A 15,751-nucleotide genomic window follows, 5' to 3' on the forward strand; every position below is an offset into this window, starting at 1 on the left:
ATACATAGGATTGTATTGACACCAGATTAACAGTGCAATCCTATGATCTCATTGCATTTAAACTGAAGTAATTTTGGACTAAAATGTACATTTTTAAATGCACCACTTAATGATTTGCTTCTTGTTGCCATGTGTCCTATAAAATACTGTTATTCTGACCTAGAAATCAGTTGGGCATGAGAACTCTGATTTCACAGAGTCCAAAATGACTTTCTCATTCATTTCAAGAGAGACATGAGACACATAATCATTCCCTTGATGGTCCCAAGCATAGGTGAGGAAGAAAGGAACACCTAGACTTTACTGTCTAGAAATCCAAAGGGGGTACAATCCAAGCAACAAGCCTATTGCAACAATACTGAAGTCATTTTCAGAACAAAAATAATGGAATCATAGAGTTGGAAGGGGCCATAATGCCACCTAGTCCAACCCCCTGCTCCATGCAGGATCAGCCTAAAGCATCCCTGGCAAGTGTTCGTCCAGCCACTGCTTGAAGACTGCCAGAGAGGGAGAGCTCATCACCTCCCTAGGTAGCCAATTTCACTGCTGAATTACTCTCACTGTAAAAAATAAATAAATAAAAAATCTAATATCCAGCCAGTACTTTTCCAGTCATAATTTAAACCTATTATTGTGAATCCTATCCTCTGCTGCCAATAGGAGCAGCTCCCTGCCCTCCTCTAAGTGAGAGCCTTTCAAATACTTAAAGAGAGCGATCATGTCCCTCCTCAATCTCCTCTTTTCCAACAAGTTTCTTAGCCTTTACTCATAGGGCTTGGTCTCCAGGCCCCTGATCATCTTCGTTGCTCTCTTCTACACCCACTCCATTCTGTGCACATCCTTTTTTAAGTGAGGCCTCGAGAACTGTATTCCAGGTGTGGCCTGACCAATATGGTGTACAGCAGACAATGACATCTTACGATTTGGATGTGATGCCTCTGCTTGTAATTAGCTTACAGTCCACCCATACCCCAAGATCTTGTTCACACACACTGCTACCCAGAAGTATCCTCCATCCAGTACGTGTGCTTCTCATTTTCGTTACTCAAACGTAGAACTCTGCATTTGTCCTCACTGAATTGCATCTTGTTTACATCTGCTCACTTTTCCAGTATGTCCATATCTCGCTGAATTCTATCTTTATCTGCTGGGGTGTTAGCTCCTCCCAATTTGGTGTAATCTGCAAATTTAATTAATAGTCCCTCCACCTCCTCATCCAGATCATTTATAAAAAATATTGAAACGTACTGGGCCCATAACCAAGCCCTGTGACACCCCACTGGACACCTTCCTTCAATCAGATGAAATGCCATTGACAACTACTCCTTGGGTGTGGTTCTCCAACCAGTTTCCTATTCACCTAACTATCCTAGAGTCCAGTTTGCAGTCCTCCAGTATACCCATCAGAATATCATGGGGATCTCTGTCACAAGCTTTACTGATATCCATGTAAACAACATTGATGATATTTCCCACAATCCAGTAAGCTCATCACTTGATCAAAGAAGGAAACGAGGTTGGTTTGGCAGGACCTGTTGGGGACAAATCCATGCGGACTTCCCCGGATCACCAAATTGTCTTTCAGATGCTTGCAGACTGACTCCTTTAAAATCTGCTCCAGTATCTTCCCTGTGACAGAGGTCAGATTGACTGGCCTGTAGTTTCCTGGGTCATCCCTCTTCTCTTTTTTGAAGATGGGGATAACATTCACCCTCTTCCAGTCTTGTGGAACATCTCCTGTACTCCAAGTTGTCTTTAAGATGATGGACAAAAGCTCTGCCAGGTCTCTAGAAAGTTTTTTGAGGACTCTCAGGTGTACACCATCTGGCCTGGGAAATTTGTTCTCATTCAGTGCAGCCAGTTTATTCTCAACAACCAGCAGCCTGGATGCCATGCCTTGCCCACTACCATCTTTAGCTGGGCCTCTCTCTTCTACAGGGGAAAAAAAACTGAGACAAAATAGGCATTGAGCCTTTCTGCTTTTTCTCTATCTTCTGTCAGAGTTTCTCCATTTTCATCTTTTACCGTGAAGATAATTCACAGTGGGTAGCCGTGTTAGTCTGTTTGCAGTAGTCAAAAAGGGCAAGAGTCCAGTAGCACCTTAAAGACTAAAAAAATATTTTCTGGTAGGGTATGAGCTTTCGTGAGCCACAGCTCACTTCTTCAGGTATCTGAAGAAGTGAGCTGTGGCTCACGAAAGCTCATACTCTACCAGAAAATATTTTTGTTAGTCTTTAAGGTGCTACTGGACTCTTGCCCTTTTTGACTATCTTTTACCGTGTGTTTTCTCCTCACATATCTGAAGGAGCTTTTCTTGTTGTAGTGAGCCTCCCTTGGCTCAGCTCACTCTGGGCTTTGGCCTCTCTGATGGCTGGCCCACAGTGCCTAGCAACCCTCAGATAATTTATTTTAGAGGTATGTCCTTCCCTCAATTTCTTGAATATTTCCTTTTTCTTCCATCTTGGATTTATGATGTCACGCAGGCAACACACCACAAATTCAGGCAAAACGCCTGGTAGTACATGACAGTACACTATATTAGTAATGTATCCACTGTAGTCATTCATTCTCTCCACCCAAAATCCCACAGAATTATATATGCCCCCAGACTACTTAGCTTATCATGGAGATATCTTTTTTTCATGATTCATTAAATTGCATGTATGGGATGGAATGTAGTGGGACAGGGCATATTATAAGTTTGTCTTGGGTCCAGAATGGGGTGCTGGGTTGCCAGTTCTTCATACTGACAATATCCTGCAACTAAAATTAATATAAAACAACATTTATGGACAACTCCTGTGTATACTCAGTTGCACAAATGGATCTTTGGTCAGGGTACTGAAAGAGGTCAATTTTAATTGCATAGATAGGTTAGTTTTCAAGTTAATGGAATGGATTATCAAGAAGGAAAAGTGCTAGTTAAGACAACTCATCACATAGCCTTATAGGGAAATGCAATAATAGATCCTTTAAGTTAAAAGTATCTTTTCTGTTTGTCCTCAGTCCAGGCACATTGTATCTGCACAAAATATAAAATACATGCTTCTTTTTGCCAAAAATTACAGTAGCTTGCAATCAATGCTACAGCTTTGAAATGCCATTTATTTTTGTAATTGTTATTTGTCACCCCAAGAACAGATGTAAAAATTGTAAACAGAGGGTTCTTGGAGTAGAGGAATCCTTAATCACACACATGTCTGCTATTTAGAAGTTTCATGTGGGATAGTGCCTTATTAATTGTGTCTCTCAAAACATTCCTGTGTTATTTAATCAACCAAGAAACTTTGTTAATCTAGGCAGTGAAATACCATGATTAATGGGCAGACGACACTTAAATGTCTTCCAGTCTGTAACAGTCAATGATACATTGTGAGAAAAGTTCAAAATGATTTACCCAGACCATTTGGAATAGGGCTTAAAAATAACAAACAACATTCAGAGTTAATCGGTACAACTTTCACACCATGAGAGCCAGTGTTGTGTTGCAGTTACAGACTAGGATCTGGGAGGCCCGGGTTCGAATCCCCACTCTGCCATGGAAGCTTGCTGGGTGACCTTGGGCCAGTCACACGCACGCAGCCTAATCTCCTTCACCGGGTTGCTGTGAGAATAAAATGAAGGAGAAAAGAATGGCAGAAGCTACCTGTGGGTCCCTATTGGGCAGAAAGGTGGGGTATGTATGAACTAAAAAGAATTGACTCCCTTCCTGAGAACCCAAGTAGATGTGATTTGCATCTTTCCCCTCACATTTCTTCTTTGGGAGGCTTCAAGTTTGAATTGAGGAACAAGGGGCAGGGGGGTTGGCTGCTTGTTCCCTCCAGACAATTTTTCTGCTCAAAATACTTCCCAGCTGCTATCCTCTGTTGGGGAAAAGATGCAGTTATTAATATGTTTTTTCTTACAAAGAGAAGAGCAGCTGGCTGGAGGGGGGCGGGCGGACGGCTGTGAGCAGAAAACCAGTCAGGAGAGGAAAGAATTAAGCACCTTCTAACCATTCTCTACTCAGTCTCAGAGTCTTATGAAGTCACTTTTGGTTTTAAAAAAACCAGTAGAAAAATAATAGAAATATATTTCACATAACACCTGTTATGAGGCCAAGAAAGTGCCAAGAGGAAAGGTAAAAAAACCCACACAAAAAAGTGACGTTCTAAACAAATTGTCAACCCAGAATGACCACTGAACAGTAGGACTAACACCCAAGTCTTCTTGTTTATGTTGTGCCCTTTCTAGGGGAAGAGGGATTCAGATTTTAAAAGTCATAAATTCCACAGGACTATAGCAAGCCCTTGCATGAATGTTCAGATATTGACGATTATTGAATCTTCAGATATTGGCTATTACTACTATTTGCTAAAAACATCAAAATATGAACCTTTCTTTAGTTTCAGCAAAAAAAAAAGGGGGGGGGATGTGCAACCTTCATTCCAGCTCCAACCATTCTACCGATCTCCTGCAAGAAGCTTTAATATATCATGTGTCATTTTGCCACCCACATCAGACTGTGGTTACGAGTCTCTGAAATCTGGCCTGTGATGAAGGTCCCATAAGTAATCCCTTAATGTTTGCCTGCCATGTTCTGGAGGGACCTCTACCATTCTCTCCTCTGCTAAATAGGTCTTTCTGATCTGCAAAGATAGCACCTTCACAGTACAGCCCTGACCCCCTGCAGCAGGTATGCTTTTTGCTACACAGAAACTCAAAAGGCTGCTATAGATCTGCCTCTAAAAATATTAAATAAGCTCCCAAAGATTAAAGCAGCAGGGAGCTATCCCCAGACGCAAAGAAAATCCTTTTCATATTGACCACATAACGAGGGCAAAGCACACTCCAGAGATGAGCCAGCTTTCAGAGAAAGAGAGAGAGCCTGACGCCAGAAGCCAAAGCCTTCTGGATGACTAGAGACAGGAGGAATAAAACTAAGCCAAACAAAGAGGTTTAGGAGATCCCTGAAAAATCAGTATGTGTTTTATTAATTTTTATGGGGTTTGTCTGGGACTCTGAACTTCAGCTTGCTGCTTCTTCTTCTAGGGACCAGCTCAGCAATTTCATTTGATATCAACTCTATGTCAGATCCCCAAAAGTAATGAAAGACCGGGGTGGGGGTGGGGGAGAAAGAAAGAACTGAAAGCAATTTAGAAAGTGCTTCCATCAGAAATCTCAAGAAAATAATAATCTCTTGCTTTGTGGTTGCTCATTCATTATTAACTTAGAACAAAATGTTCCATCTCACAATATTTTGCATACTAAATAACACTGAAGGAGTCTGCTGATACACAGGGTTGAACAGGCCTTTATTTGTAGCTTTCCGACTGAAATGTTTGATCTTCGCACAGCAAAGCTGGCTTTTAAGTTGTTGTGCTCTTCCCTCCTTGCAGCTTTGCCTTTCCTTATGAATAACTGCTACTTCTCATTAACTCTTTTTGAGGCAGCTGCTGTGGTTTTATCATATCACATGGCTTCCCCGCTCAGGCTCAGCCTTATGCCATCTATCAGAGTCAATAGTATACTAGGAGAGGTGGGCTAGCTTTGTGGGCTTCATATTTCGAGGACAGAGCGCAGGATCACAGAAGTGAAATGGAACACATGGTGCCTTGAAGAACAGGACAAGGTGACTGTATGAAATGCATAGCTAGAAAAAATGTTGCATGAAGGTAACTTCAGGGGCTTCTTGTGATTGCACTATTCAGTTTTTATCAACCATCCCCATTAAGACAAATACTAGTGGCATGTCCAGAAGACTGGTTCCAAAAGAATACTTTATTCATTCTTGCAAAGAAGTTCAAAAACTTTTGCAAAGGTCAGTGGAGAAAAATGTCCTTCAGGGACCACAAGAGATTTTGCGCACAAGACACAATCTCACAATGGATTTCTGGCAGGAGGTCAGGTCTAGTGGGAACAGAGCCCCCAGGTCTGGGGGAGGGACAGCTACCAGTGATGGTGTGACATCTTCCCGGAAGTGATATTACACCTCTTAAGGAATAACAGGTAAAACCAGAGTTTCCTGTGATTCCTAGACAGGCATAATTCACAGTGGGTAGCGGTGTTAGTCTGTTTGCAGTAGTCAAAAAGGGCAAGAGTCCAGTAGCACCTTAAAGACTAACAAAAATATTTTCTGGTAGGGTATGAGCTTTCGTGAGCCACAGCTCACTTCTTCAGATACAGCTAGAATGTGAATCCATCGGTCTTTAAGTAGAGGAACAGTATGTAAATGTTAACATTTACATACTGTTCCTCTACTTAAAGACCGATGGATTCACATTCTAGCTGTATCTGAAGAAGTGAGCTGTGGCTCACGAAAGCTCATACCCTACCAGAAAATATTTTTGTTAGTCTTTAAGGTGCTACTGGACTCTTGCCCTTTTTGACTAGACAGGCATGACATTACATCTGTGTTTTCTGGAAGTGACATCACGGCGATGGATTTTTCTTTTTCTTTTTAGCACTGGCCATTGGTGTGCCAGTGGGCAAAGTCCCCTGGGAGTGGGAGAACTCCCCCAGCAGGTACATAGAGACAGAAACTCTATTTCTAACAAAAAGTGTTTGGTTCGCTTGCTCCCTTAGTTTTGAGTCAAGGGTGGAGCGACAACTGTCTTTTAAAGATGCATTTTTAAAACCTGCATGTGTGTGGCAAAAAAAGAAAACAGGATTTCAAAGATTTTTTTATGATGTACTGGCTAGTGAGAAATGAATTGTGCAGACCTGGCCTCTTCAGTCTCAATCTATTTACAAGTCAAAATAGATTTGTGCTTTGCAGCTAATGTTTTTGATAGCTAATGAAGAGAATGAGGTGGCAGAGAAAACTAAGCCTGGACAGAGTCCTATCTTTATGGTTGCCAGCTCCGGGTTGGGAAATACCTGGATATTTTGGGGGCGGAGCCTTAGGTGGGCAGGGTTTGGGGAGGGGAGGGACTTCAATGCCATAGAGTCCAATTGCCAAAGTGGCCATTTTCTCCAGGTGAACAGATCTTGGCTGGAAATCAGTTGTAATAACAGGAGATCTCCAGCTAGTACCTGGAGGTTGGCAACCCTACCTATCTTCCAAGGGGTAACTTCTTGCCTGTCATTTTCTATATGCTGGAGCTTTCATGTGTGGTATAGAATAAACACTATATTACAGGGTTGATGCCAATAACAACAATCCTATGTTGAGTTAGCTGTGTAGTAAAAAACAGCATCATTATACCTTGTTATTTCCTGTTTTACATCCAGATCTTTAGCTGCTGAGAACAGGGATGGGAAAATTAGCAATATGATACTAACTGTATACCTTAGATTCTGTGTTTTTGTATTTCTGTATGTTTGGTTACTTCTGTATTACTAAATGTATTGATTTGTTTTGCTCATGACCTGTTGGTCCACTAGCATATGGAACATATGGTAATAAAGGTATAAAAGGACCAATATGATAACACAGGGCATGAGGACATTTTAGTATGCCCTATAGATGTAAAGGAAGAACGTTTAAAACATGGGTCTACTGCTGAAAATGGCAGCCTTATATAATCCATGTATAACCCCTCAGCTGTGATTTTCTCTACTGATATGGGAATATCATGGGAATGCCAGAATTGGATACAATTGGCAGACCAAACTGCATAAAAGGATTAACCTATCTTGTATCATAAAACAAGATGGCTAGTTAGTCCTTCCCTCTTTGTTTAAGGATGGTTTCTAACAATGGTTCCTACCCTGATATGGTTATGTACCTTAGAAACAAAAACACCAGTTCCGCAACACTTTTACTGCCCGTGCAAACGGATCACCTGAGGACTTGCAATGGCCAGGCATGGAGTACTAACTTTTTTTTTTGCCTTAAAATGGGGAGGGTAGAATGCAAAAGGTTTCCTGAAGCTGTGCCCTACACTTAGGGCACTTTCGCACATGCCGAATAATCCACTTTCAATGCACTTTGCAGCTGGATTTTACTGTGTGAAATGGCAAAATCCACTTGCAAATGATCGTTAAATTGTATTGAAAGTGGATTGAAAGTGCATTATTCAGCATGTGTGAAAGTGCCCTTACTCCCCCCCCCCAGCTGCCTATCCACATGGGTCCAACAGTAGCGGCAACAACACTCCTCACTTCCGTCCAACTATCTTTTCCTCTTTTTTGAATGCAGAAGGAGGGCAGGAAACATTGGGTTGTTCTGGAGCTTCAAATGTTACGAAAAAGGGAAAAGAAATGGCATCCTGCAGAGTAAGGAGCACAAGCTCCACTTTGGACCAGTTTTTGCATCCCCAAATAAGTAAAACTACTGCTCTAAATCTGTGGCCTGTGAACAGGATAACAAAGCTGCTGGGTGTGGGAGACATTCTGGCTCAGCCCTAGTGCTGGCTACTGCTTTACAAAATCTGAAGCTAGTTTGTTTAAGGGTTGCTCATCTACTCGAATGGAGTAAGGTTTTTTGGGGGGAGGGGAAGCAGCAACAAATTTACACTCCACAGTGTAAATCTGAGAATTCGGTTACCCAGCCCCTGAGTCTGCCACAAAAAAGGCTATCAGGGATTTCTCTCTAAGCCTTCTTAGGGCAGCAGAACATCTGCTTCTGGCTTAATTCCTTTTCCCTTTTCAGCTCAGAGACGCCTTCCTAACTTAGAACTGGATGCACTACAATCCACTTCGATTCTGGGTTTGGCAAAAGGAAGACAAATAAAGCAAGTCGTAGACACTTTGTGCAGGCAAGGGAAGATGAGAGCAGGACCACAGCTTGTCACACACAGCCTCTGTGGGCTTGTCATTCTTGCTCCATCTAGACGGAAATCAAGCTGTGATGTTGCCAGGCTGGCTCTGATGTGGTGCACTGGATTATGAAGAAAACCTGATGCTTCTCTGGTAAGGCATGAGGGAAAATGCTGAGACCGTATTTGTGCAGAAAAGTGAAAAGTAAATTCTAACGTCTTAGATTCTCTTCTGCAGCAGAAAGAAAATATAAGGGAAAATAAGAGCATATTCTCATTTCTGAGATGCTGCTGCCTTTATGAGCAGGCCAGGACACACATCAAGTTTGTGTTGAATGTATGAAATGAGGCCAGATCAAAGGGAAGCAACCGGAGTTTCTAACACTGAGATATGGATTGCAGACACTTGGCTGGAGGAGTCATAAGAACATAAAGAAGAGCCCCTACTGGATCATATGAGTACTAGATCAGTTCACCTAGTACAGCATCCTGTTTCACACAAAAGCCAACTGGTCATCCTGAGGCACCAACAAAACAGGCATAGAGAGGGTCAAGCCCTTCCACTAATGCTGCCTCCTAACATTGGTATCCAGAGGTTTACTGCCTCTGGATGTGGAGGTTCCCAACCATTGATAGTCCTTTCTTCCATGAATCTGTCCAATCAGCTTTTAAACCTGTCCATACTGGCAGTGAATCCCAAAGTTTAGTCTTTGATAAGAAATGAAATACTTTGTCTGTCCAATCCACTGCCCATCAATTTCTAATAAATATTCTAGAACCAAAATATTCCAGTCCCTAAATATTCCTATGAGTGTTCTTCCTCTACCGTTCTTCTCTGATTTGATGTTACAGTATCTTTCATTTTATGCTGTGGACTGGTTTACACAACAGCTTTAAAGGTGGAGAAGACAATTCAGCCATGTTTGAATTAACCACAAAAGTCTACTCATCCTCAGTCCTCCAGTGGAAAAAAAGAGCTAAATGTAAACAGGCCTTTGGTAATTATGGCCAGAGAGCAAACTGCACAATGACAGGCCTCAGGCATACTGATATTAGAAAGGAAGAGAACCTCAACATCAGGTGCCTAGTTTTCAATTTGGAATGGGTTAGTGAACAAGCCAAATTGTATTTATTACAGGAACTACTAGCACATAGTACAGTTTTCATAGGCACAGAATGACAAGGCAATCTAAGAACTCAAGTCTACCTGTATGGGGAGTATTTAGAGACTGAAGTTTAATAGTATGAACAACGGAAATAAATCTCCAGGATTCTTAGAGTTATGCATAGAACATAGAAGAAGTGGGCACTATTTCCCAAAGGCTTCCTCACAGAATGTTTGGTACAAGCTTGGTACAAGCTTTTTTATCACTCTAGGAAGTTTTCCTTGGACAAACCTGTACTAATTAATTGTGGAATTAGTTGGGTTCATACAACAAGTCTTGTGTTTCAGGGCACATTATATTGAATATCATTCAGAAAGAAGGCTGAAAGATGACAGCTGACCGAAGAAATTAGCCCATGAACTACTGTCCTATGAGAACTGGGCCAAAGAAACTTAATACCAAATGGCTTTGTCATAAGCCCTATGTCCCTTCAGAGATTCAGATAAATTAGGTGTATTGAATCCTTGACCTGAATCTCCCCTCAGATTAATCTCCTTGTCCATTCCTAACTCCTGAGGGAATGTGTTTTCCTATATACTTGCCCTTTATCTTGCTTCCCCTCTCCTGACAGCTTCTCCCCTGCCAGTCCAAACAGAAGATGAAATAGGATGGGAAAAGGTAGATGGTGGGGGGAGAGGGAGTTAAATGTGTGTCGGACACCTAAGGCCTTGTGTAACCTTATGGCACTGGTGAGACTGATGGTTCTGTGTGCATTCACACTCTGCCTAGGAAAGAAAGGCCTGCATTTTGTAAAGTACAGACCCCATCTGGTGGGCTCTGGGACCCCCCCCCCAGACCTCATTTATCAAGCAAACCTCTTTCAGACTCAGCAGCCAACACACCACAAAGTCCCAGTTGTGTTATGTGTGGCTTGTGGCAGGAAGAGAAATGCTACTCTCCACCAGAGGCCTTAAGCAGCCAATTCATTTCCCTTTCCTGTCTCTAGTAACATGAAGTTAACTCTATCGTATGATTTCATGGGTGGCTGCGCAAGGCCTTAAAGTGGATGTAAGAGAATTATTGCCTCCAGCACTTCTGTTTCACACATTATTTCCCATTGTCCTTTCCCCTTCTCCACTTTGGCACAGCTGAGGCCTAGCTGGACATAACTCCCAATAAACTCTGTAGGACTTTGTCTCCTCCATGCTGACTTCTTATCATAAAAGATGGGAATGTTTATAGGCAGAAGGAAAGAATGGTTAGATTTTAAAGGAAGCCATGATTCCCTTTCCCTAACAATGAAACCTCAATGGTGAAATCAGTGGTGAGTTTAATCCCTAACCTCTGATTCTCTTCATGCCAGTCAACCAGCACAGATTAGAAGTTCCAGGGGCAAAAAGGAGATGCTGCATCATGCAGCTTATGCAACCTTCCATCCTGTGGAGTGAGCTGCCTACATTGCCCTCACAATTCCTATTTCTTGTCTGTCTTTTGTAGTATAAAGGATTAATACAGAACAAGAAGAGCTCTGCTAGATCAGATCAATGGTCCATCTAGTTCAGCATCTTATTCCACCCAGTAGCCACCCAGTTGCCGACAAATAGAAGATAGAGGTCAAAGTTTTCCCTTGATGATTCCTCAGAAGTCTTAAGTGTATTCAGAAGTTTGCTGTCCTTAAATATGGAGGTTCCTTTTAGTCACCATGGTTAGCAGTCAATGAAGGACCAGTCTCCTCTCCTTTTAATAAACAACTTGGAACAGTAGCCCAGAGACTCATAGGGATTGAGCACCCTGAATCACGGTATCATAAAACCCATGATCTAACTGGCTGATCTAATTTCTATCCCTTTACAAAACCAATTTAGGGGGGGGGGAATCCAATGTAGCAGCTACTGTAGAAATAGTGTGAGCTGGGAATTAAAACCTGACATCTGGAAAATGTAGACTAACATGGCTAATGTCCCTGTAGGTTGGGGTCACACTGCTGATGTTGAATAATGTGTTCAAACTGTCATGATGTCAAAACCTCCAGTACATATTCTTACTTATTACTGTCACTGAAAGTCACCCCATATGGAGTTGCCCTTGACAACACAGAGTTCTCCAAGCATTCCTGGTGCAGGTCAGGTAAAAAGCTTGAGCAAGCATCCCCTGTGCAGTTACTAAGACACCCCAGATGGCAAGAAAAAGTCATTAGCAGAAGGAAGAAAGTCTCATGGGGTCAACTATGCTCTTGGGTAATGTTAGTGGACCGCACATTCTTTGCTCCTTACTGCCAGATCTCGGAGTCTCATAAATACAGTTTGTGCATACTAACTTTCAAAGGATAGTTCCCTCGGCGCGGTTTACATGTTTCAGGAAGTGTTTCCTATCCCACTCCCTTCAGGGCCATCTTGGCTGCCATATCTAAAGACAAGTTGCTGTCTTGTACCTAATTATGCATGAGGGGAAACACTCCCCTCCCCAGTCTTTAGACTTTTCAGACTGAGAACTCTTTAGGGAAGTCAAAGCGTACTTGCACATTGTTCTTACATCCTGAGGGCCCAACACATCAATTGCACCAGTGCAGCATTGCAAAAATATAACATTACCCGAGTGTTTACAGTGTTTAGCCTAAAAGTTTGGCACAGCTGTTCAGAATATGAATATTAGTCAGCTATATTGCAGGGTATTTGTTCTTCACTGCCTTCGAACATTTGGTACTCAAATCAGGAAACCGGCTAGGAGCATCCACTATCAGCAGGAGAATTACAGATGGGTTTTCTGGTGTGGCCAGACAGTTTTCAGCTACTCTGTAGCTTGCTAATGCCGCTTCTCCACTGTTTCCCATTAAAGAGGCTCTGCTGTCCTCTGCCACTGCTATGTTATTAACACTTTGCCCAAGCTTGCTCTAAACTCTTACAGGTGGATATTCCATCCTCCTTCCTTTAGCTTGGCCCAACTAAAACCAAAAAGGATCAAACAACAATGTTGCACATTCATTTTTGGAGCAGTCGCTAGACGCAAGGAACACAGACCCTCAAACAGTCCTATTGAGACACCATGTTTTTCAAACTGAACTGCCACAAAATCATTTAGCCATAGTCTAAACCTGGTAGGTGGGCCCATCGACTTCAGGAGCACTAGAGAGCACTCTCATTTCTGTTCCCCAAAGAAAACGGCACAGTTGGTCTATTTCACTGTCACATCAGAGTCTTCCCATACAGATTACAAACCTCCCATCAAATCAGCTTTCTCTTTTCTCTCCGCTTTTACCTGCGCAGGAGCAATTTAGGGTGATTCTTGTTCTCCAGGTTCTTCTCAATTAGGTCAGACAGCAACTGCTTCAGGACATCAGTGGCATATTCTAGCTTTCCCTGAAGCCCTGTCATGATGAGGGAAGCCACGTTGCCACGGTCCCGCATGGAGAAGCTGCGCTGCATCTCCAAGGTCCGAATGAACGTCAGCAGGAAGACCTTGTTGTTGATCAGCTGGGCAAAGAGCTTCAGGGCCTTTTCAACATTTTGCTGCCCATTCCCCTGGACCTATAAGAAGAAGAGAGTGTTCTTAAGGATCATCTCAAAGATCTGGTGTCCCCTATACCCAGCCCAAATGAATATGGGACTAGGGAGTATATTATATGATGTAGCCATTTTGTTTCAAAGTGGCACAAGAATTGTGCTTCAGTTGCTGAGGTGATATTCCCTCTAGCACAGTAATTACTAATTTAGGCTGTTGCTTTCTTGGGAAGCAACAGTAAAAAGATATTCAGGCTTTCCAGCTAGTCCTGGTTGATAGTAATTCTTTTCTAGTCAAAATGATAAAGCACTGTTTGTAATTCTGTACCAAAACTTTCGGTGACTTTATTCACCTTGCCCACATTACAAAATTAAGCAGCTGTGTAATTGGCAGCACATTCATCACCAGTGTAACTTTTTGGGGCAGGGTAAGTAGCAAGCATCAATATTTGCTAGGCTTGTGCACCCAATTTGTTTCCGATATAAGCATGGAATGCAAGAGGTGGTTCCTTAAAGGCATACTTTCATAAATTAATCCCAATAGGATACCGTCCATGTAAACTGATAAATTTATTGTGCAAGGCCAAAAAGCTCAGAGTAGAATAAAACTTCATCTGACCTACATGCAATGTGAAATATATAAATATGACTGTTAAACTTGCAGAATCTTGCAAGGTAGTAAACCCCAGCTCCTCCTGCAGAAAGGATCCATCTGATTATGAAGTCCCACCATTCACATTTAGAAAGGATCTCCTGTATCTAAAAATATCCCAGATCTTGCATTGTTAAAGTGCAGTCTCAGGATAAATGCTATACAAAATTTCTGCGCATTTAGAATTGCAACTTTTTTTACACTATAACAGTAGAATTATTTTCCTGATTGGAAGTACAAACTCCTGCACAGAAAAACACTAAGATATGATCTATCTCACTCCTTGCTGGCAGAAGAAATGTGGGAATATGGGTTTCTTTGCCCTAAGAAGCCACCTCCCACTTAAACTCTTCCAGAGTTTTGTGAAGATCCTTTTAGGGGTAGGTGAAGTCATTAGGAATTGGGTAAATTTCTCTAACACAAGTTGGTTTAGTCTTGTACTTGGTTTCTGTTTGATACGTTGTTTTTATTATTCTTTGTGCTGTTCCTATTTGCTCCTATTTGGTTTAACAGGAACATCTGTAAATTTTTCCAATGTGTAATCTGCTTGGAGTGTAGTAGAAAGGAGAGGTAGAAATACCCCAAGTAAACTGAGACTTCTAGTCCACCCATGGTCAGCCTGTGGCATGACACTCAGTTAATGCAGGTTTATGGCACTCCTGAACAGCAGCAGGAGGACCTATGCAACTTGCTATTGCATAGAGTTGGGTTTGATGGCTCTCCTTTTCTGTTCTGCTGCCTGATCTGTGACTTAGAAGATGAGTGACAATAATGTAGCAAGTACTGTGGATGCAGCGTCTCTTACTTAAGCCTAGACCTGTGCCAGGCTTGTCAGTAAGGTTGGTTGAGGCACCACTATCTCACAAGAATCAAGAGTACAAATAGTTCCTACATAAAACCAGAATCGGGGTGCTGCCTCACCGTTGGAATACTCTCCAACATAAGGCTCAACTGGCATGTACCTCACCTTCCTTTCGGCACCAGTCCAAAACATTGCTTTAGTTTTTACCTAGGCCTTTAACTAAGGGGTTTTATATCTATTAGCTGTTTTATGGTCTGCCTCTGGCCTGAGGACTATTTTATCTATATCATTTTATCTATATCATTTTAGGCTGCTCGATACATGTGTTACACTGCTTTTATGCCTTGGCTTCTTTTATACAGGCTATTTTAATGGCTGGGCTTGTTTTTAATGGCTCTGTTTGGTTTTTAATGGCTGTGGTTAATGGTTTTGTTTTATTGTTTTAATTTGTAAGCTGCCTCAAACTGGTTTCTGGGTAGGCAACATATAAATTTTCCAAAGAAATAAATAATAGATAAACAAAATTACCTATATTGACCTACTTTTGTAAGGCCGAATCTGAAATCAGCCACATTTTCCTGGGCATGTATATTTTCTGATGTTGTTGACTGTTTAAACACTAGCTGAGCAAAGGGATATCTTCCTACATGCAGCTAAGCTTACCAATATAACAAGAAGTACTAGCTGCATTCAGATATCACATTGAGTTGACATTATATTGGGATGTGACAAAGCTAGTTTGTTGCCCTGCCTTGTGTGTACACCTTGCTTCTTTCCCTTGTGGAGAGAGATTATTAATATAGGTATGTAGGTTATGTCCTCCACACCCAGCTGAGTATTTAAGTTGAGTTTAAACCATGGTTTAGAATTTTGGCTTGTGCGGGGAAAACTATCCCTGGAAAACTCATGCCCCGGCATTCAAGTGACACGTGTAACTAGAGTTAATATCTAATTGGAATTCTTTCATCAAGCTCTTTGTGGAAAGGAAGGGAGTAGAAGTTACATTGCAGGAA

General features: G+C 41.9%; 1 protein-coding gene across 1 annotated transcript in view; it reads right to left on the reverse strand.

The window, feature by feature from the left end:
* PLXNA2 (plexin A2) overlaps window positions 1-15,751 on the reverse strand; it is a 451,224-nt gene that overhangs the window by 41,781 nt on the left and 393,692 nt on the right. Inside the window, exon 21 of the mRNA XM_056844100.1 lies at window positions 13,043-13,311. Within this exon, the coding sequence (XP_056700078.1) occupies window positions 13,043-13,311 (269 nt within the window). The remainder of the gene's footprint in view (window positions 1-13,042; window positions 13,312-15,751) is intronic.

Source organism: Euleptes europaea, chromosome 2 (genome assembly GCF_029931775.1).
Source record: "Euleptes europaea isolate rEulEur1 chromosome 2, rEulEur1.hap1, whole genome shotgun sequence".
Classification (NCBI taxonomy): domain Eukaryota; kingdom Metazoa; phylum Chordata; class Lepidosauria; order Squamata; family Sphaerodactylidae; genus Euleptes; species Euleptes europaea.